The following is a 22,742-nucleotide window of genomic DNA, read 5'->3' on the forward strand; positions in this document are numbered from 1 at the left end:
ATCGCCTTCTGATTAAACTGAGCAGCATATGTCCCTGAAGATACATAACTCTTGACCTCACTCCCCGGCCACCATCAGTTACGTGCGAGGTGGATGTGCTATAAGCTCAACTAAACGATGTTTAATGAAAAACACGAGAGCAGATTCAGCATCCGCATTCCGTGCTCGTCATGCTCATCAGTTGACGGGCTCATTTAACTTTTTTTTTTTTAATATTACACCCTTAATTTTATTATCCATACATTTTAATATTTTTAATATTATATTATTAAAATAAAAGTTTATAAAAAAAATGAAAATGTTGATATTAAATTTGGATTGGGTACAGCGTTCAAAGGATGAGTACTCATTTCAATTGATAAAATTTAAACTATTCAAATTCAAAATTTTTTATTTTTGCTTTATATTCATTAAAATAAAAATTATAAATTTTTTTATTAAATTTATTTATAATTAATCTAATTTAATATTAAATTTTTTTATATCTTTATAATTTAATTATTCAAATATCCTTTATACACTAAGATGGTTTAATTTAATATTAAAATTTTTTATATTTTTATAAAATTAACTATTTAAATATACAATGTAGATTTAATATTAAAATTTTCATATTTTTTATAAATTTTTATTTTAATAACATAATTTTAAAAGTATTGAAAAAATAAATTTAAAATAGACATCAAATATTAATTGATGACATTCATGATGCAACTTTAACGGCCTTTTTGAATTCACTTTCACCCTGATTTATTCAAACAATCATGTGCAAATCTCTCCTTGGTCCTGTTCATCAATTAGTTTTAATTCTCCATTTTTGACGGCCTTTCCCTTAAAAAAATTTCATCAATTCCTTGTTTATTTATTACTTAAGAATCACGGCTATGATGGATACCAATTCATTTTCCCATTCCTTTTCATCACCATCATGATAAATAACGCCAGATGGACGAGCCAGCAGAGGACCAGTTTGGCAGAAGGGACTCGCTACCCCTCCCTATACCATCCTTTGTGGATCTTTTTTCTTGTTATCAGTATCTCCGGATTTCTGCCCTGCTCAAATTGACAGTCCCCCTCTAGTTTACTTCTCTTTCGCTAAACTTAACAATACGGTTGTCCATCCTTTTACCAGGAACAATTCTCCTTCAAAAGGTGTTTAGCAGCATTAGCTGGAACAAATATTAGCCTTAATGATCCTGTTTAAATAAAAGTTTAAATTTTTTAAATTAATTTTTTTTAAAATAATTAAGTCCAGCTCTCATAAACTGCGAAAAAAAGCTTGAGCTTGAGCTTAGATAACCCTTCAAGTTTTAGTAAACTTGTTTATACACATACATACATATATTTAATTAATAATAACACAATTTAATTAATATTTATTATAAATAATAAAAAAACTGTAAAAATAATTAACATTAAACCTCCACCTTTATTTTTAACAAATAAATGTACATTTTAAAAAATTTAATATTTTATTTTTAAATGATAATGAAAAGGATTAAAATTTACATTAATAAAGATTATCTTCATCTTAAATTTAAAATTTTAAATCTTTACCAAATTTTATGTAAAATTTTAATTTGTTTTATGTAAAATTTTAAAATATTTCATTTAAATTAAAAATGTTATTTTTTTTTTGTTTTGATGAAAGAGGACTTAAAAATCCGACTCCAAACTACTTAAATAAGGGCTGAAACTTAAAATTATATCTAATTTTAAATAATTAGATTCTAGGATAAGTCCTTTGCCTGATTCTCACCACTAATTCTAGACACAAGGATCTGTAACATATAGCAACTACTCATAAGTCATCTCGAATCCAACAGTTCTTATTGTTAACAAAAGACGGTTCCAGGTACCTGCATAACCAAAGTCAATGCATTTCTGAGTACAAACAACCATTTATTAACAAATTATCAGAGGTCAGATCAACCAGATAGTGAATGAGTCCGCCAGCTTATTTTTAAAAACTGAACAAAAATTTAAGAGGTCTCAGACTATTGAAGACATCATCTCACCTAAAACAAGATCATCAGCCAATGTAGGCAATTTTAATTCATCACTGACCTCACCCATCGAATCTAATCGAATACAATGATTGAGTAAGAAAATCATAAACAGAACGTCCGCAAAATTTACGGTTTACGAGATTTAAGCGTGAAGCGCGGGGAGGGATCGATGATATAGAGGGGAAAGAGAACACTCAGTAGTGGCTATGGAGTAGAAGGTTCGATTCTGCCAGCAATCTTCCTCAACTTGAAATATCAGAAGAGGGAGCTTGTGTATCCTCATCGTGAATTCTCTTTTCCCCAGAGTAAGAAAACAGAAAAACTTTGAATAATTTGAAACCGAACGGGCAAAAAAACATCAGGGAACAATAGAAAAGAAAAATAACAAGGAAGAGATCACTCAGGTCAGCGGGGTGGTCGACACGCAAAGTATCATCCCATAATAGAGAGATCCCTGCATTCCGGTCTGTTGAGCTTGAAATTTATGGAGTCATCACCGTGACCTCTTCCTAAAGATAAAGAAATCAGACCAAAAGATGAGAAATTTGCATACCAAGAAAGAAAAGAATGATTTTATAACAAAATTAACCAAGAACCGTGATCGACATGACCGCAAAGGCGATGAAGACGGCTGCTTGAAGAAGCCGCGCACGCTTTCTGAATTTATAGGACGAAAGCATTTTAGGGTTTCAGAGAGAAGCGAACTATCTAGAATAAGACGCCGTCCGTTCTTCCCCTTTCTTGAATTTTTTAGGATTTCTTTTTTGAATTGAAAATGAACAAGCTGACGAATAAAAACTTATTAGAACTTGATTATTTCGGTTTATCCTATAAAAAAACTATTTAATAAATTTTTATGATATTTATTTAAAATTTTAAAATATTTAAATTTTAAAAAATAATTTTTATTATTTTTAAAAAATACTTTAAATAGTTTCTAAAAATAATATGAGAAAGAGTATTTTAAAATGATGAGATATGTGAAGACATTATAAAATTTTAAAATAATAAAATAGTAAATAATTTTTATTAAACAGAAATTAAAAAAGATATTATAAAATTTAACAATAATTAATTAATAATTATTCTATTATTATTGCAACCAAATATAAAATAATTTTTTATAAATTTTTCATAAAATAAATATTTTTTTATAAAATCTTTACAATAACAACAATAAAATTTATTCTATTAAATGTACTATTTTTATAAAATTTTTAAATTATCTAAAAATTACTTATTTTTAATCTTAAACAAATAGGTGATAATTTCTTATTTTATGTTTTATAAATAAAAATTTATGCTTTTTAAAATAATTTATTATACAAAACATAGAGTAAGAAAATTATCATTTGTCTATTTAAGATTGAAAAATTAATAATTTTTAAATAGTTCAAAAAGTTATTAAAAATAGCGCACCTAATATATTATTTAAAAAATTTATAATGTCTTTGCTTATTCTATTAAAGCCCTCTCTCATTTATTGTTCTAAATTATTTTCAAAATTTATTTAAAGTAATTTTTTAAATAATTTTTTTAATATTATAATTAATTTTAAATTCAAATAATTATTATGAAAGATAACAAAATAATTTTTTAAAAAATAAGCAATTTTTTCGTAAAACAAACTGAAACATCTCGATCTATTAAATTTTAATAAAAATATAATAAATATATTTAATTTAACTGGAATAATAATCATCTCATCTAATTTAAGTTATTTACTTATTATTTTATCATCAAAATCTGTGTGTAATAAAAAATTAAAAAATTTTAATTGCCAGAAGTATTGTACAAGGAGCTATTCTGGGAGAGGTATCCAATAAATCATATTTGCTTGGGAAAAAAAAAATGATTAGTCTACATTCCACCGGCCAGACGTATTGTAGTATTTGTTCCGCATCACAGAAATGAGAGCAACTTTATATCCTTAAAACGTAGTTCAATCAGTAAGAATGTTAAAAGGCATGGGAAAAAATTCACTTGAAAAATTAATCTTTTTTAGAAAAAAAGTCGGTGGGGCATTTTTTTTTGAAAAAAAAAAAGAAAGATCATGAGAAAATTTTAATTTTTATTTTCAGTGGTTAATTGAAAATTGGAAAATAATACTCCCTCTGAATTCATTTATAAGTTGCATTTTAGAAGATTTATTTAGTTTTGTTTATAAATTATGGTATTATTTTTAAGTAATATTTAAAAGATACTTTTAAATTTACTTTTTATGAAAAAAATACCATAATATTATTTTTTAAATTTATTATGTAAAGGTACATTTAAAATTTTAAATACTTTTATTTTTTATATTTTTTTATATTAATATTGATGAGGTTAGTAAAAATAATTTATAAAAAAAAAACTCATAGGCAATAAAAAAGAAGCAGTAGATTTTGAGGGCTTGTTTGTTTCGAAGAAATTGGGAGATGGAAAAGGGAGAAGGAGAAATAGTCTAGAAAAGCAATTACACCAAATGATAGAAATCAATAGCTTTCATTGCTAACTCGGTGTTTCCTCAAAAACAAAAACAAATTTCACAACTCTGTTGCTCTCACATCAATTCCCTCCCTATGCAACTTCACAGTTCCATGGTTAACTCCGAGTCTCCTAAAATTAAACCCGTCACATTACCTTCTTGGATGGATTTCAGATCCATCGATAAAGGAAATCAGTTTTTTTTTTTTTTTAAATGTTTCTTGGTCTTCTACTACTATTTCGCTTTAACATTTTCTGCTACACCAAACTCACTGTTCAACCCCGGCCATTCTCGCTCTCTTTCTTATTCTCTTTCTCTTTTTACGTCAAAACCTCTCCAGCATCTCAAAAAGGCCCTTGGCTTGAGAGGCAGTTTCTAGGTAAAATCATAACATGCAGTCGAAACTTGGAAGGCCAAGGCTGGCTATATGCTGTCGCTAACGAGTTTCCACAGCTGGAATTGCCGTCATCACAACTTCCTAATTACACTTGTTCGTCAGGAATAACAAATTATTAAATGTGTTAGAGACGCTAAGTCTCAATTGATAATAAAGGATTCCCGAACTCACTTATCATATTTTACCCGAATATAAAAAATACATAAAACTTGGTAGAATAAATATTTGGTTATTACTAAAAAGGTTATAAATCGTAAATGGTCACAAGTCTGAAATGAAAATGAAAACTAATTAATAAAACTAAAAATTATGGGTGCAAAGTGTAAGTCTTCTGAGTGATGTCAGTATCCTCTTCTGAGATTTCATGCTCTATTTATAGTAACAGAGTGATGATAGTTTTTTTCTTAGAATTTGAAATGTTCTTATGAATAATCAAGGATTCAGTAAAACTCATGGTATAATCTTTAATCACTGTTTTTCATTTTTGGTAACCAACCCGTTTCGTCGAAATATTTGGATTTCCACAAGATTTAAGATCAGTTGAGATCATGTCTATACGTATCAACCATTCACATAGTAGGTTTACAACTGGTGAAATTTTGACATGTTTATCTGGCTGTGACTTTTCATTGATATCGAAGCTGACCTCTTTATTTAAATTGTTGATTGAACCTATTTCTTCAGTCATTTAATTCATATGACTTTATGGGCTGCTCAAACGCTTAAGCAAATAACATTTCATGTTTAATCCAAACAATACCATTGTACATCCAGTCGCCCCAAATTTTGTTGACGTGTTGGTTTTGTCTGTTTTAGCCTTTTCTATATATTCTATTATTTAACAGAGGGGATGGCCGTTTAACAACGCCTTGAGGGCTTAAGGGCCAAACTCCCCTGCTGCATGAAATCATTGCTATAATTGTATGGACAACTAGAATTTGAGTAAACTAGTAAAACACTGTAGGCTACCACGATGCAATTCGTAACCTGAACAGGCACTGTAACTACGTGGAAGAATATCACAGCAAAAAAAACCCTCTCCCATGGAAATGCAACAAGAGCGCAGTAGATTATAGATTTACAACACTAGGGTGCGTTTTATTGCTCAAAAAGAAAATTACGACACTGCAGCCCTCAGAACACTTCATCGCGAAGCTGTTCTTGTAAAAACCATTTATTCTCATCGCTCCATATATTCTCCAGCGAGTCTCCCTGCTCTATTGTCTGGCTCACGGACCCGTTTCCTATTGGATGACCCGTTCTTTCACTGTCGTCTGAACTCGACGTGACTTGGAGCTCCGATCCTGGACACAGAGGGCTGCAAGAGTAATTGGGTTTTCTCCACTCTGTTCCCGGCCCGTGTTGTTCTTCGGACGAGGCCGGAATCCGCTCCAGCAAGCGGGGAATCCAAACATATTGCATGGTATCCCTGAACTGTTTGCTGTTGACGTCACACTTGAGCTGCTTCGCCTGCTTTATCACTCTGGTTCTCCAGTAATTTTTTATCTCATTGTCTGTTCTTCCTGGCAAATGCTCCGCAATTTTAGACCACCTGTAACGTCCATCACGTGGCGACCAAAAACAAAAATAAAATTAATCTATCACACGAGTGGGTTAATCATAATGAAATATGCCGACTAGTACCTATTTCCCCAGCGAGAATGGAGATCGAGAATCAATAGCTGTTCCTGGAGGGTGATATTTCCACGCCGAACATCAGGACGCAAGTAGTTTAGCCATCTCAATCTGCAACTTTTGCCCGTTCTATTCAAACCTGTATTTTTTGAATTGCAAAATCCGAATGGGGAATCATGATATCCAACTCCATACTATTATAAAGTATGAACCACATAAGCGACCTCAAAGCTCTAACCATATAAGAGATATTTGAACTGTAAAACAGAGTGATTGGTGGATACCTGCACAGCGAGCGACGAAATTCCACTGACCTTCACCGTGAGCGGCTACGTAGTTGGCGAGAATGGTGTCCTCTTCAACGGTCCATGGACCTTTCCTGACGCACATGTCGTCTTCACTTTGATTTGCTGCAGACTCGCGCATCATCTTGGCATCCATTTCCTCTATTTTCAGGAAGTAAGAGAGTATTTATTGGTGAATGAGGCGGAGGTGGGAAGAAGTGTGTTCTGGGTTTTGTTACTTGAACTTGTTATAGGGGTATTCGGAAGTATATATAGAGTCGGACAAGACTATCTCACTCGTAAGTCTACACAAGAAAAGAGTGGATTGGCCAATGGCCACGTGCCACCAAAAGAATATAGCAGCAATGCTCTATGCTCAATTCATTTAATCTGTAAAAAGCAGGAGCCGCTTGAATAAATTATTAAATTTAATGCTACTATGAGAATTATGCAGTTGACTGGAGTTTGACCCATTGAATTCTCCTTATCCCCCAAAGGCACGCGCAATGAAAGATATCATATGCACTACAAGTTGCGGTATATCTGGTAAACGTATCATTCAACTGTCTTTTTATTCCATTGCCGAGTTGTTGCACTACGATAGGGTTACTAATTTTCTATATGTAGCATATCATCAACCAGGATTTGCAATTCTTTTGACTGTCGTGCTCCTTGCTTTTTTCCTTGTGAGGAATGAAGAGAATTAGAGACCACGAGCTGCACATGCATGGCCGATCACGAGAATTATCTATTGGGCAGAAAGCATAGAAAAATTCCCAGCACGGGCTTGTAGGGGTGTGACGACCCGCGAATGAAAGCAAAACTTGACATTTTCAGGCTCTCATCTAAGATGATCGGCAGGCATCAGTCTTAGCCACGTCCGATCTGATCATAGACTCGGATTTTATTCATAACCCGCACAGGAAAGCTGAGACGTCAATATGACTAGGGAAAATTAGACTCCGTCTACTGAACAGTGACGGAGTCATGAACACGACAAGGAAAGGGAATATAGGAGCTGACCACGGAGCCTTACGGTCATAGACTCGGGAAATTTAAATTATATGTTGAAGATGAAGTAAAATAAACCAATCATACAATGTGGGGTTTGGTCTGAACTGAATAAAATGAGTCTTCCCTGCAAAAATTTTCAATGCCCTCAATAATGAATAGCGTAGGATTGAATTTTATCCATACTGTTACTCGTATGAAACAGAAATGATAGTTGATGATAGTAACATTACAAAGACAGTCAGGTCCATTGTTTGCTGTTGAATCCCTGTGCAGCTGAACAACTGAACACGTCAATAGAATGTTTGCATTATGGAACCAATGTTTATTGGCCACGTGAAGAAAGATAAAAAAAAAAAAGGAAGAATGATGCTGATTCTGAATTGAATGAAGACGGCATATTTTAGGCACTACCCCCGAAATGGGGAGTAGAACGGAGAAGGAAGAAATGCCAACATTCACAGGGTCCGGGTTTCGAAAATTCACTTATTCCTTCCACGAAATTGCATTCCAGCTTCCACTCCCATGTCCTCCTCTGCTTCGACTTTTTAGTATTGACTGAAGGCCGCTTGTAGTCCATTAGTCCATTGACCGTCCAATATTCCATGCACCTCTCTTATTTTATGTGGAATTTTTAGGATAAGATATTCGTTTCTTAATTAGGAGGACCTCACTTTATTAGAGTAGCCATATTCCCCCCTCGATATGCCTCTGAATATCCTAGTTTTAGTGTGCCTACCAGACTTATCCTTTATCAGTGCCCTGCATGTCCGCTAATTATGGTGCTTCAGTGATAGTTTGGATCTTTTATGTTTATGAAACACATATTCGGATAAAAAACTCCACGCTTATGAGCGAGGAAGAGAGAATCAGGACCAGAAGGCGGTTGCAGAAGGTAGAGCAAAACGTTACGAATTGCTTGGGTTTATGAACGGAAAGTGGAGAGAATGGACATAAGTACTGAACTGGGAGAGATGAGGTAAAAGATTGAAGAGAATAATTATCAAATATAAAGTTCACAATTATGAGTTTTTTTTTTCAATTTTTCAAAATACCGCATTAAAATGGTAGTCAGTTCACTCAGTTGTATAAATATTCTGTTCCAGTCAGAAGTCTATTTTTCTTTCTTGTGCGGATCATGATAGCCGTAATATCTAATTCCTTGAGAACCCATAGAGCATGCTATAGGTTGTTTCTGTAATGATGCAGTTAAAATGGAACAAACTCTGCTTAAAGTAGTAATAAATAATCCATGATGTATTATACAGATATTCCGATAGACATTAGTCCTATGAAGACGGTAAGTTGCATGAAGCAACAGTAACGTGGTCATTTTGGTTATTACCTACGCATAAGACTATATATATATATATATATATATGTTGAGAAAGCAATTTACTTGCAGCGGGACGATAATAAAACTTGTTCATCGAATGTTGGGGACTCGGGGCATTCTATAGGGTCATGCCCTTCGGTGGAAGTCAATCAATTTATTCTGCAACGACTAGAGTGAGATAGAGGGAGGGAGGATTACATAGACGGTGAAAATGGATTGAGAGAGGGTAATTTTTTTTTTTTGGGCCAAAAGAGGGTAATTAATTAATAACTCTGATATTGGAATTGAATCGTGTTGTTGGAGATGCCCTGCTTTTATTCCATAGAATAGAAATTCCCATCATCTTAGTTGACCAACCAATACATTAGAAAGTTTGGCATTACTCATGAGATGGCAAATGTTCTTATGTTCCCCTACCAACAAGTATCCTTAAAAAAAAAAAAAAAATCCAAATGCGTTGAATTGTGATATCACTTTTGTTATCTGCAAAATCTTATTTCAGTTTTAATCAGATGGTTGCATTTACCTTCCATGTTTCCCTTTGATTAATCATGCATTACTCTTTGACCAGACGATAAAAGCCAAAGCAACGCGTCAACGTGTCTATATTGTGAATAACCATGAACAGAACATGAATGTAAAATTACAATAGCTGCATCAGCACAAAACCAAAGCGACGAAAGATAAGACATGAATCGATAGGCGGCGGGAATGCATGTATCTGTAGACGATCGATGCACGTTTTGTTTTTCCATTGAAAGCGAAAACACAAGGGCAGGTATTGATGACTAGTCACGTAACCTGTACAATACTAATGAAGAGACACTGATGTTGACGTCGGAACATCCCTGGTAAGCACGATGAACAGAGCAAGTGAAGAACAGCAGAACAAGATACAGTGGGTGGTGGTGTAGGTAAGATCATGAAAGTGAGGCGTAATGGCGATGATGTCAACGGGTGTTTGAATCGCACTCATAGAAAGGAATATTCTTCCATGCGCTGTATCATCTGCCCATCTTTATCCAATGAATAGCCATCGCAGGCAATAAGCAGCCAGACAATTCTCTTCATCTCCATCAAATTAAATGATATTGTTTGTTAGTATGTACTAAAAACCCACTACTTTGAGTGGTATTGCTTTCCATTATCATCAAGCAATTTTATTGAATAAACATACAGACCCCATTTCGTTTTAAACCGAGAAGCACGCCAATCCTTTTTCTGTTTTCCCGTAGGATCGGCTCTTCTTACGAAAACTTTGTTCGTCTAGCTCTGCCTCCCACTTGCTAAGCATTGATGGGCCCATTGGACGAGGGTGAGGCCCATGAGACCGTGCCATGACAGACTATAAACCCATCTAAGTTCTATGGTACCAACCTAGAATAAAGGGCAAGCATGAGGGCTGGAGACTTTTTTATTTTTTGTTAACTGGGAAATGCCATTAAAAAGGGTTGGTTTGTTTACGCACACAAGAGTGATGGATTTTTAGCCCAACTGATAAAATCTTTAAATAGTAGAAAAATATTGTAAAAAAAAAACTTTTTAAGGAAGCGATTATTTTTAAAAAATAATTCAAGTAACCTATCAAAATAAATTCAAAATAGGTTTTTTTAATGTGATTATTACCAAAAATGAACAAATCCTTGTGTCTAGCTTAATTAAAATCATGTATAAACTAAAAAGGAAAAAAAGAAACAAGCCTGCCTAAACGATATTCGATACAATGGTGTGAACTAGGTGATAGGTTGTAAATAGAGGACGCAGGAGCAATTGCCTATTCTTGGGAAATGGTGAGGGCGGCTTTTGCGTAATGTGGAGGGGATGGGAGTGGGTGCCCTAAAATTAGCAGGTCAACCGAATTTTGTTGACACGCTGCTATTTGTCTTTCTGTTTTTCCCTTGCTTGCTCCTCTTTCTTTGATTTCTTTTTCCCCCTCTGTGCTCTGAAAGCCAAGTCATATCCTTTAAATATGCCATTTTGCTATTACTAACTAAGTCTCTCAGTCCATTAGATATTTCCTTGAAAGATATAACGTCAACCATGTTGTCAAATAAGGTATTTCGAAATTTTAATGATTCCGTCCTACATACTGACAAGTGATAATATTTATCATTCCTCTCTTAAATTATAAAATATTTTTAAAAAATTTAATATTTCTATAAAATACTTTAATAAAAATAAAATTTTATTAATAATATTTTTAATATTATCTTCCTCATATATTCTCTCTCTTCAATTTTTTTTGTCAATGAAGTATTAAATAAAGAATATTTTTAAATATTTATATTCTTATTTTAAAAAAATAAGGTTATAAAATATATTTAATAAATTTTATTGATATATAAAATTTTATTTAAAAATATTTTATAATTTAAAACGGAGAGAGTATTAAAAATTAAATTAATTAATCAATGTGTTGCATTTATAAAGCGACTTCAGTGAAAATGGCAAGTTTACCACTCTTTTTTCCGTAACATTATTATTAATATTATTGGGTGTCAGTAGTACTCGTATTATTAAGAATGACCGCGGCTGACAAATTGCACACGGTCCGGATAATGGTTGGATTAATAGACCAAACCCCAAGCTTGTAGAGGCCTCGTGTCTTTTCATTAATTATTAGAAGCTCACCGACACGCCAAACCAAAGACGATGGTAGTCTAGTTAAGACGGCATTGGGCGATTTCGTTAATTAAAATTGAACTTTTTCTCCTCGAGGATTACAACAATTTTTTTTTTTAATCTTTGACATGTATAGTTACTCTGATTATTGTGTCCCCATTGCAGGAATTAAGAAAAGTAATTAAAAGTGTAAAAAATTATCACTATTTTTCAAGACTACCATCCAATTAAAATTAAGTCACGTTAATTAGGTATACTTTCTTACTGACTTTTTGCAAAGTATCATACATTTGAAGCCAACATTAGGAAGTAGAAAATGTAATACTCCTGACACTAATTACCACATGAGATAACAGCTTGGGAGCTGGGCTGCAATTGTCAAACAGGTTAGCTTGGAGTAAATTAATTAGTTTGGTGGTCATATCAAATCACAAATTAGTGGTTTCCGATGAACAGCCAGCGCCATCAAGGGGAAAAGAGTATGAGTGGCTATATATATATATATTTTTTTTTTTTTTGAGCAAAAGTGGCTATATTTTAGAATGAAGAAATGGAAAGGTCGAGTAAGAAGATTCAAGACCACGGGCCCCACCTGTCAACAGAAGCCTGGCCCAGCTTCCTGGTCCACCCACTGACTGTGCCGCCGCGTGCCAATATGTTCAACCTCTGCGGTCATTTTCGGGATTTTCTTTTCTTTTCTTTTCTTTTCTTTTTTGGCTCGGACTACTACTTCTGGTTCTCACCTCCTGATTTGTATTCGAGTGTGAAATTTAGTAACATGGACATGTTTGCTCTTTTACAAGCGGGAGATTGGGAGTTCGATCTCGAATTTTAAACCGTTGGTATATGTTCCTTTAATTCAATGAAAAAGGTGTAGATCTTGGCTATTTATTATTTTATAAAATCTGATCCCCGTGGATGATATTCTTGGCCAGTTGTTGTAGAAGTAATAACCAGAAAGTTCACATGAGGTGCTCCCACATCATGCCATTTTCACATTTCTAAGTGCTCATCCTTTTTTTCTTTAGTCAACATTTCTGTCCATGAATATAACAAGCATGAATTAACATTATCTATGGAGCTTTGAGTCCGAATTCATTGATTTAAATAAAATCAATAAGAGTTATTTTAATTTTTTATATTTAGGAATGATAGTTTTATGTGTCCATAAACTCAAGTACTCATTCTTGGCCAAAAATTGTGTATTTTAGGAAGGAGTTGTTGGGAGCCATCAATATTAGTAGTTGAGTTTAACAAAGCCAAATAGAGTTAATAGGTTGTGAATAAACTCAAGGGTTTGAGTTTTGGAAAAATTGCTAGAAAAGATCTCATTGGGAGGAAAATTGTGCTCAAGGACTAAGGAAAATTTAAGGACCAAACTTATTATAATATTTAGAAAATGATGGGGTGAATTAACCCAAATGCCCCTATGTGTTAATTAACAAAATAAAAAAAAAAGCACAAAATCTTGTTGCCAAAGCTCTAGTCAATTGGTAAAGGATTATCGACAAAAGTTAGTACCCCTAAATTTTATGATAATTATAAAAAAAATATCATGAAAACTGATAACAAGATGACACATTACATTGAATGGGCCAAACCTGTCATTATAAATATCAAATATTATATGAAAACTTGATAAACAGAGGGAACATGAATGTCAATGTCCAACCTATTCACTTACACACTAAGGCTAATGACTTGTTGCTTGAGGCTAACATTCCAATGTTTGTTTTCATGATGGGTGCATTGCATTTCACAAAATAACATATAATAGGAAGATTAAGACTTGTTGTCCATTAGGTGATTAACTTTCATATATCTCAATTGCAAATCATGAAAAAAAAAGTTTAATCGAAAGACTTGTTGTCCTCCTAGTGGTTACTTTTTAGGATTTTGAAATTGTGTGTCATGAAAAAACAAGCTCGTAACGATAGCCAGTAGGCATACAAGTTTCAAAAAAAATTTGTAATATTTTATGTAAAGCATATTATATTGATAAATACATTAAAATTAGAGTTAATACTAGTCATTTTACATTTACAAGCCAATTAGACAACATTGATAACTAGAACTTGTCTCCATATCAATGCACAAATTGATAAGTATATTGTAACAATACAATCACATTTTCATTCAATTAATTTGTCTTTGCAAAATAGGCATCCTTAATGGCCTTGTGGAAAAAAGTGCAGAGTTACAAGGTAAGATAGCAATTCTAATCATCAACCCTATGCTAGTTTTTGTCAAAATCCTTCATGCAGCTTGCCAAATGCTTGTTGGAAGGGGTAAATTTTCAATTCTTTTCTCATCCATAAGATTCCAAAATTGCCTATCATCATCTCTTAAAGTCTTAATCTAAGAAATATCAAGCCACTTTAGAATGTCTATCAAAGTGTATATTGAAATAGTAAGTCAAGTAATTTATGAATAAGACCATATACTAAATACTATGCAATTTGTTATATTAGATACACAGCATCATTCAAGTATGAGATGCTTATCCAAAATGAAATGATCACCCAAAAGCCAAGTTTTTCATCAAAGTAAATACATTAAAGTCCTAACATTTGCTATTAAACACATAATTATTATAATAATGAAAACTTGAGATTCCATTCTTGCAACATATCACAGCAAGGTTACCATGTTTGTGATATGTTGCAAGAATGGGATCTCAAGTTTTCATTATTATAGAATTACTTGAATATCATTTAATAAATTTAAATTAGAGTACGATATCATTTTTGAAGCATGGGACACCCTTTGGTAGTTAAAAGACTTATATTTAAATGAAAAACATCAATAAATGAAAAATAGAGGAACGCACTGTGGCATGTGCACATGCATCATGATTTGTTATTCTCTGTGCCATACGTTGCGACGTGTTATAAATAATTTGACAGCATTGTGATGTCATATAACAACACCTAAGGCAATTTTTTATGTGTTCCATTTCCCCATCTAATGTCCAATCAAGGTAATTTAGGTGTTTACAAATAGCACTTTTCATAACCTAACTAGTGACACAAGTTTTATTTTCAAATTATCTTAAAGAAGAAAGTTTAACATCTAAATACATTTTTACACCATTTCACAACACAAGGGTGTCAAAAATCCCACACTTGTGCCAGAAGTTACTACTAACACCTAACCTACATTCAAAGAACCTAGTACCATCTATAAAACACACTACATGCACACAATTATACAATTTTTCATTTTCACCAGTCAACCCCTTCATATTAAAAACAGCAGGGGGACATTTATCATTACACTTAACTAAATAACTTTCATAATTGTAAACATTTCAACACTTTTACACTTATATTAGTATTTTAACTCTTTTAGTAATAATCAAATTGAATTACAATATTCTAAGGCCTAAAATACAACCACTAACCATAAACATATTCGTGGTACAAATATAACAAAAATGTATTTCCTAGTTGACAATACCTTATCAATTACACAAAATATATAAGGTTAGGAGGCTTTACGATAGGAATAGTAAATTTCAAAACCTCTAGAGCCCTTTTTCTTTTCATAACTGAGCTAGAGTCTAAAAAATATTGAGAAAGAGTGGTAAATATAATCACTCAGTAACTAAGGTAGGTCTATTTTATGCAACTTTATATTAATTGACAATTAAATATTTATAAAAAATGAAAAATTAGGCATTTAACCACACATAACACATATCATGGTTATCAAATTCATCTTATTCTTTTTTCATAAATCACAACATGAGACTCATTGTCACAATATGAACAATCATATGATAGTGGCCTAAGCAACATAGCCTTGCCTATTATTGCAACAATAATAACCATATGATAATGGTCTAAGCAACATAGCCTTTCATATTACTACAACAATAGTAACTATATGATAATGGCGCTATCAACTATTATGACTTGTCATAAACTTATCAATCATGTGACATGTCGGATAAAAATGCATGAACAATTCTTTCTTATTTTTTTTGACTGAAACAGTGAGCTATAAAATCAATTAGGACTCCGTCTGTATGAATGGACCACCCTAAGCTCACTAAATGTGAGGAGTAACTAAGCTAAAGATCATCACACTCATTCTCAAATCATGACTTCTCCTATTGTCAAATCCCTGGGATATCATAAACCCTAGGATAATTTTTTTGAAAAACTGGTGGAGTTAGTTAGGTTTAAGTTATTCAATAAATAATGGGACAATCATTCAACAAACAATGTGACAAGGCTTATTTTTTGGTTACTTAGCTTACTTTAAGTTATGACTCTTAGTAAGTGATGTTTCAATTTTAGCACAAATACTTTGTTATCAAGAATTTTATGAAAAGACGGGATTCTATAATGGTACTTTTAACCTATCAAAATTCACTCGTCTTCATTTTATTAAATAAAAACATATTTAATATATAAAATGTATTCAAAGCCTGTAGTTAGAAGAATTTTTAATAGAATTAAAATTAAAATTAAAATATAATTAAAATTTAAAAATATGTTCAGCACAGAGATAGAATCTAGTATAATTTTTATTGGATATATGCATCCAAAATACAAAAGACCTAAATACCCTTGTTGATTTTTTCAAGAAAAAAAGCACTACACCGGTTTTTTTTTTTTTTTAAAAAAACACGCACACACACTACACAGCCGGTCCACTCCATTGGCCTTATCCAAAGCCACATATGAATCAGATTAACTAGTGTTGAGGAAAAAAAAAGACTAATTAACAAAACTCCCTACAAAATGAAGAAAAAAAAATCACCTTCTCATTCATTGTAGCAGAAAATCTTAAACTTGCAAAGGACATCAAACCAAGATTCGAACACCCCAAGGGCGTCGAACTTGAACAGCGTTGTGTTGGATGAGTGGGAGGGGATGGACATGTCGATTTTGAAGACCTTGCATCAGATCCTAACTCGCCAAGTTAACAAAGGTCTGATGACTTCTACCATCACTGTCTCACATGAATTGTCGCCACTTACTCATCGTCCTAGTCATTTCATCGTCGTTGCTATGCTAAACGTTGAAGTTTGACAGTGATTTCACTTCGGAGGTTGAAGCTCGACAGCAACTCCATCGGAGAGGACAAAATGAGGGTAACATGGAAAAGAATCGAAATCTTTTCGGGGTGGAATCCCATTCCAAGTATTTTGTTATAATCAGATTTCTTAGAAATCCTTGAATTCCAGCTCTAATTCTACTTTTTACTTACAATTCTTGGATACTAGATAATAAGCCTTCTTCATTTATATTTTACTACTCTCCCAAATTATTGAATACTTTTAAAGAAGATTCAATATTTTAAAACATGAGATATTTTGATAAAATTAAGGTTTCATTATATATATTTATTTCAACATTATCATTTTTCTCTTTCTATTTAATTTTCATCCCACTCTCTTTTCAATATTATCAAATAAATAATAATTTTAAAATTTTATATTTTTATTTAAAAAAATAAAATTGTTAAATATATTTAATAAAATTTATTGATATGTGATATTTTGTTTAAAAATATTTTATAATTTAAAATTAAGAGAATATTAATTGTGATAATGAATAGCCCACGTCCTCATAAACCTTGCCTGATGCAACAATGACAATCATGGATGATTTTTGTATGATTAAATGAATTTTATCTTTTTAGCAGGAAAATGCAAACGTCGTAGAAGCATCCAAGAGTTTACATGGAACTTGATGACGTGACGCCTGCGGTGCAACTTCGAGTATCAGCCACGATTTTAGATTTGCATTTCATGACATAATGTCCCGCACGCCCTTCTCTACTTTTCTCTACATTCTTCTAAAACCATGGAGCACATGCTTCCTCGTGAGACTTGGGGACATTAGAAGAATGTGCTCTATGGTTGTTTTCCACTTTTGCTATTGCGCCAGATTTGACTGACTATCCGTGATTACCCTCAAAGTTCTCAACCCTGTAACTATACTGATAGTTAATTGTGGGGAGAATCGCATCTAGAGCCCTTATAAGAAAAATAATTGCTCTATAAACCTAATACCATCTGATAATATATACTCCTAAGACTCAAAGGCCTTATATGCAATTAATTTTAAAGTTCAAAAAGACCAAATTGCCTCCATTTAAAAAAAATAGAACCCATCGGAATTCATACTTCACTTCTCTTCATTTTCTCAACCATACAATGATTTTTATAACCAACTTCTATCATCTTCTTGTGATCCCTATAATTGAAAATTGCCTGACTATCATCATCTTCATCAGATCTAGCAAAGTAGAGAAACTACCTTATTGTCGTCATCTTCCATGACGCGGGGTGGTGTGATTGGATCTAAGTTTTGGTGGATTCATGAGGCTGTAAGAGGAAAAGTATGACTAAGCATGTTTTACCTAGTAACAATTAGGGCTTGCATCTGCCACAATTTCCTTTTGGGTAATACATGCCCCTAAAAAGATTTGTCTTATTGTCAGAACCAGCTTCTAAAAAAGAGATCTACTCTTCAAAAATTAACTCCAACTTGCCACAATCATCCTCTATCTTTGTGAAGTCATCGTTGTTGTTACTAATCATATCCCCCTTCTTAGAAGTTTGTGATTTCAAAACAATGTCGGATGGGACAATAGAAGAGGACAATGGGGTTTGCTTGGTCCTAGTATAGGTAGAAGAGAGCCACTTAACTCGCATATACTTATCCTTTCTCTATAGGAAAAGTTCATCCCTTTTTTTAGGCTCTTCTTTATTGCCTCCGATATGATCTGACTTGAGCAATTTGATTTTTGGACAATGAAGACGATGAAGGTTGAAGATGAAGATTATTATAGGGTAGCATAGATTTTCTATTTTTCTAAGTTTTATTTTTCAAACAAGAACAGTTTAGTCTTTTGAGTTTCAAACCTAATTGCATATGAGAATTTTAGGCCTCTAAAGTATTATTAGATTATATTGAGTTGGAAGAGTAGTTATTTTCCTTTTGAGAGCCCTAGATGCAATTCTCCCTTAATTGTTTAATAAATTAAAGGGCTAATTTGTTTTGAAATTAATATGGTTAGACGTTCAAATTGTATTAAATTTCAAACTATAAAAAGTGAATTGACTTAAGTTACTTACCAAATTTAAATTCATAATTTTTTTTTATTTTTTTATAAGTCAATCTTACTGTGCTTCATCAAAATTGAAGAGAACATTTGAATACATTAATTTTTTTAAAAAAATTATTATTTTTTAATTTTACACTTATTAAATATATTGTATACTTTAAAAATAATATATTTTACCTTACTAATATTTATTAAGGTAAAATAAGAATTTTTTAAATTTATGTCAATGAAACATTTTATCTAAAAATGATGTTTTCTCTATCTTAAAAATAAAACTAGAGTGAATATTTATTTATTAATATATATTAATATTGATTTACACTTCCTTCCATTTTTATTACTAGACACTTTTAATTTTTTTATTAAAACCAAATAATAGCTGTCAGCTCAATAAGTATGTTTTAAAAAAAAATTAAACTTTAACTCAATTAAAAATATGAAGAAGGGATTTACATTATACAATGAATTGTAAAATTAAATTTACAACTGAAATAAAATTGTGAAATAATAATAACTCTTTATATGCATTGCATTAAGAATTAAATAATCTTCAAAAAAAATATAATTTTTGATTCTTATACTTTACTCACATTTTATTACTATTTTTTGTATTTTTTTTAATATTTTAAGTCCTTACACTTTGTTTATGGAGCAATTTAAAATATTAAAAAATAAAAGTATAAAGACTTAAAATATCAAAATAAAACCCATAACAAAACATGAGTAAAATACATGGATTAAAAGTTATATTTTATCACAATTTTTTTTAGAGGATACTTTCTAATATGAAATGAGGATATGGTTGTTGGTAATAACAATTTCACATAGTTAGGATTTAGATTATTTTGGATAGGAAGTGGTAATATTTTCATATTTTTTAGGACACTAGACAATGGAAAAAAAAACCCCTCCTTCCCAATTCACAAGACAAAGTTAAGGTATATTGTCATCATAAAATATAAGATAATTATAAAAAAAATCTCATCAATAAAACATTTTTAATATTACCTCTCAGTAAAGAAAAAATTTAAAATGATATGTAAGTTTAACGATTAGGCGTACAAGGGTGTTTTTAAAAATTTATTATCTTGTTTTTAAAAAATAAATTTGTAAAATTTTATTATTATATTTTGCTAATTTACATAATCTTTTCAAAATTTATTTTATAAATTTAAAAGGGGGGAAATAAAATACAAGAGGCTAAAGAAGAACGAAAAGCACAATGCGCCGGGAGAGACGAATTTAAAAAGAGAAGAAAAATTAGTGTGCGAGACGGCAAATTTGGAGGATAGGAAACAGTGGCGTCTTCTAGTGCGTTCCGAGGGAGATGCTATTCCCAAGGGACCCTTTTCCAGAAGCATCCTTTCACCATCCCCACGCCGTCGGATCACTCCCTCCTCACACGTGGTGGACATGCAACCCTGGATCCCTTCAACTCGCCCAGTGCCCCGGAGCCACCATTTCGTAAAATCACGCAGCCCTCTCTCGTCTATAAATACGACACCCAACTTCTCTTTTCCAAGTACCATCCTTGAAGTAGCACGCACGCAGCTCGGCATATTCCCCTGTTCTCCATCCAGCTCCCTTTCCCTCCCGAGCCCTTATTAAAACCTTTAACCTTCCGATCCTTCTTGTCTACGGTTCGTTTCTCTCGTCTGTGAAACTATATGGCCCCTGAGCTCGTCCCCACCGTAGTCAAATCCGGTGGCTTCACCCCCCCGGCCACCCTGCGCAGTCGAGCTTATGTCACATTTCTTGCCGGAAATGGAGACTACGTCAAAGGCGTTGTCGGTCTGGCGAAGGGTTTGAGGAAGGTGAGGTCGGCGTATCCCTTGGTGGTGGCCGTCCTCCCGGACGTACCGGAGGAGCACCGTCGGATCCTAGAGTCTCAGGGCTGCGTCGTCCGCGAGATTGAACCCGTTTACCCTCCGGAGAACCAGACTCAATTTGCCATGGCCTATTACGTCATCAACTACTCTAAGCTCCGTATTTGGGAGGTACCTTCTTAGTTCTTACTTTATTACGTCGTCTGGAAGGATCCATTTTTCACGCACGGAACTCGTGACGCTGTTTCTGTTCTCATTGGCCCCGTCTCCGCGGAGGCCCAACAGCATTTCTACGACACATATTCTTTTATATTCTGTTTTTCGCCCATCAAATAATTCCTCTCATTTATGAATTATTAAGACCATACAATTGAATGGTTAATTAATTAATTTGGATGGGCTTACCAACTTTTTGACTGGGCGCGTGTATCTATTTTTGTGGTCCTTATCGAAGGATTGCTGGTTGATGTAATAAATTTAAATGAAATGACTGCAGTTCGTGGAATATAGCAAGATGATATATTTGGACGGAGACATTCAAGTGTACGACAACATTGATCACTTATTTGATCTGCCGGACGGACACTTGTACGCTGTCATGGACTGCTTCTGCGAGAAGACATGGAGTCACACCCCGCAGTACAGGATCCGATACTGCCAGCAATGTCCGGGCAAGGTGCAGTGGCCGGCGGAGATGGGTGAACCCCCTGCTCTGTACTTCAACGCTGGAATGTTCGTGTTCGAGCCCGGCATGGAGACATACCACGATCTCTTGAAAACACTCCAAATTACTCCTCCCACGCCTTTTGCAGAGCAGGATTTCTTGAACATGTACTTCAAGCCCATTTACAAGCCAATTCCCTTGGTCTACAACCTTGTCCTGGCTATGTTGTGGCGCCATCCCGAGAACGTGGAACTTGACAAAGTCAAAGTTGTCCACTACTGCGCTGCGGTAACTTATCTGTCCCCAAGATTCAATTGATGCATGCAGCATTTTAATTGAACCAAGTGAGATTGAGAGGACTGGTGTGGATGTTGAACAGGGATCGAAGCCGTGGAGATATACGGGGAAGGAAGAGAACATGAATAGAGAGGACATAAAGATGCTGGTCAAGAAATGGTGGGACATATACAACGATGAAACCTTGGATTACGACAAGGGCAGGAGTGGAGTGGAAGGCGATGCTGGATCAATGAAGAGGGGATCGTTGATAGCAGCGATGTCGGAGGCTGGTCAACTTCCGTATATAACAGCCCCTTCTGCCGCCTGATATATACTCCGGCTGCCGTGGGAGGATTCTAATTTGGACATAATTGGTCCCTTGGATTTTCCGTAAGGATGGGGGGTTGGGTGGCCTTTTGATTTTCCACACTTTTTCTTTTTTGTTTTTTGTTTTGGTTTTTTTGGTTTTTGGCCTAGGTTCAGGTTGTGTGTCTGCGAATGTTCGGGCTTCGTTGCTTCTCTGCATATATATTTACGCGCGCACCCTCTAGGTTGTGTCAACGCTGGTCTTTGTAAAATTTGCCACGTAAGTAATGTTATTATAGTTCTGAAGATGGAGTAAAATGTCTTTTGCTATGTGACTGGTCTTTGTAATTTGCCACGTAAGTAATGTTATTATAAATCTGAAGATGGAGTGAAATGCATTGCTATGTGAACAAAGTGCTTCTTTAATTTGCTCCCAGAATTTTTTATTTGTTTAGACTTGAACTTTTTGTCGGCAAAATGCTACGTGATGACCATTTTTGTTATCTTTATTTCTTTTAAATACAAATCCCGTCGGATACTAGTACTGATTTTCTTCGTAACATTCAGGCCAAAAAAAAAAAACAAAGAAAGAAGAAGAAGATTTTCTTCGTAACATGATAACAAATTTTGGAATGGAAAAGTGAACATTTCAATTTGGATGTTTTTAATATCTGGTTAAGAAATTATAGATGTAAACATTAATTTTAATTTAAAATAAAAAATTTATAGCAAAAAATAAATATAAAGTTGAAAAGAAAAGTAGGTGGTCGAAATGAGCGATTGGAGAAGCGTCATGAAAATGACGTGGGCACTCGCA

The 22,742-nt window shown here is 33.3% G+C and overlaps 2 protein-coding genes, 1 long non-coding RNA gene and 3 other non-coding genes across 6 annotated transcripts; 1 reads left to right on the forward strand and 5 right to left on the reverse strand.

The window, feature by feature from the left end:
* Positions 1 to 1,808: 1,808 nt before the first annotated feature.
* On the reverse strand, positions 1,809 to 2,754 carry LOC129292279 (uncharacterized). The gene is made up of 2 exons (XR_008588891.1): positions 2,616 to 2,754; positions 1,809 to 2,518 (listed from the first exon to the last, which is right to left on the reverse strand). It is a non-coding gene; the product is annotated as an uncharacterized LOC129292279 (long non-coding RNA).
* LOC129296942 (small nucleolar RNA SNORD34) lies at positions 1,986 to 2,071 on the reverse strand. The gene has a single exon (XR_008590062.1). It is a non-coding gene; the product is annotated as a small nucleolar RNA SNORD34 (small nucleolar RNA).
* Positions 2,200 to 2,302, reverse strand: LOC129296650 (small nucleolar RNA R30/Z108). The gene has a single exon (XR_008589852.1). It is a non-coding gene; the product is annotated as a small nucleolar RNA R30/Z108 (small nucleolar RNA).
* LOC129297041 (small nucleolar RNA Z107/R87) lies at positions 2,404 to 2,513 on the reverse strand. Its single transcript, XR_008590096.1, has one exon. It is a non-coding gene; the product is annotated as a small nucleolar RNA Z107/R87 (small nucleolar RNA).
* Positions 2,755 to 5,657: 2,903 nt separating the features above from the next.
* Positions 5,658 to 7,018, reverse strand: LOC129291619 (transcription factor MYB78-like). The gene is made up of 3 exons (XM_054929084.1): positions 6,796 to 7,018; positions 6,521 to 6,650; positions 5,658 to 6,428 (listed from the first exon to the last, which is right to left on the reverse strand). The coding sequence occupies exons 1-3, from the start codon at positions 6,950 to 6,952 to the stop codon at positions 6,011 to 6,013; spliced, it is 705 nt and encodes a 234-aa protein (XP_054785059.1). The 5' UTR covers positions 6,953 to 7,018; the 3' UTR covers positions 5,658 to 6,010.
* A 13,358-nt stretch (positions 7,019 to 20,376) lies between these two features.
* LOC129321102 (galactinol synthase 1-like) lies at positions 20,377 to 22,351 on the forward strand. The gene is made up of 3 exons (XM_054966839.1): positions 20,377 to 20,847; positions 21,173 to 21,628; positions 21,720 to 22,351. Exons 1-3 carry the CDS (start codon positions 20,518 to 20,520, stop codon positions 21,945 to 21,947), a joined length of 1,014 nt encoding a protein of 337 aa, XP_054822814.1. The 5' UTR covers positions 20,377 to 20,517; the 3' UTR covers positions 21,948 to 22,351.
* The last annotated feature ends 391 nt before the right edge of the window (positions 22,352 to 22,742 follow it).

Source organism: Prosopis cineraria, unplaced genomic scaffold (assembly GCF_029017545.1).
Source record: "Prosopis cineraria cultivar Desert tree isolate PC_DT_omini unplaced genomic scaffold, ASM2901754v1 PC1, whole genome shotgun sequence".
Classification (NCBI taxonomy): Eukaryota; Viridiplantae; Streptophyta; class Magnoliopsida; order Fabales; family Fabaceae; genus Prosopis; species Prosopis cineraria.

Excerpts from the sequence above, each read along its gene's own strand:
- LOC129291619 (XM_054929084.1), bottom strand. The coding sequence starts at position 6,952 with ATGGATGCCAAGATGATGCGCGAGTCTGCAGCAAATCAAAGTGAAGAC. Across the intron at positions 6,651-6,795 it reads TTTCGTCGCTCGCTGTGCAG|GTTTGAATAGAACGGGCAAA; the intron begins GTATCCACCAAT and ends CAAAAAATACAG. Across the intron at positions 6,429-6,520 it reads CATTCTCGCTGGGGAAATAG|GTGGTCTAAAATTGCGGAGC; the intron begins GTACTAGTCGGC and ends TGGACGTTACAG.
- LOC129321102 (XM_054966839.1), top strand. The coding sequence starts at position 20,518 with ATGGCCCCTGAGCTCGTCCCCACCGTAGTCAAATCCGGTGGCTTCACC. Across the intron at positions 20,848-21,172 it reads CTAAGCTCCGTATTTGGGAG|TTCGTGGAATATAGCAAGAT; the intron begins GTACCTTCTTAG and ends AAATGACTGCAG. Across the intron at positions 21,629-21,719 it reads TTGTCCACTACTGCGCTGCG|GGATCGAAGCCGTGGAGATA; the intron begins GTAACTTATCTG and ends GATGTTGAACAG.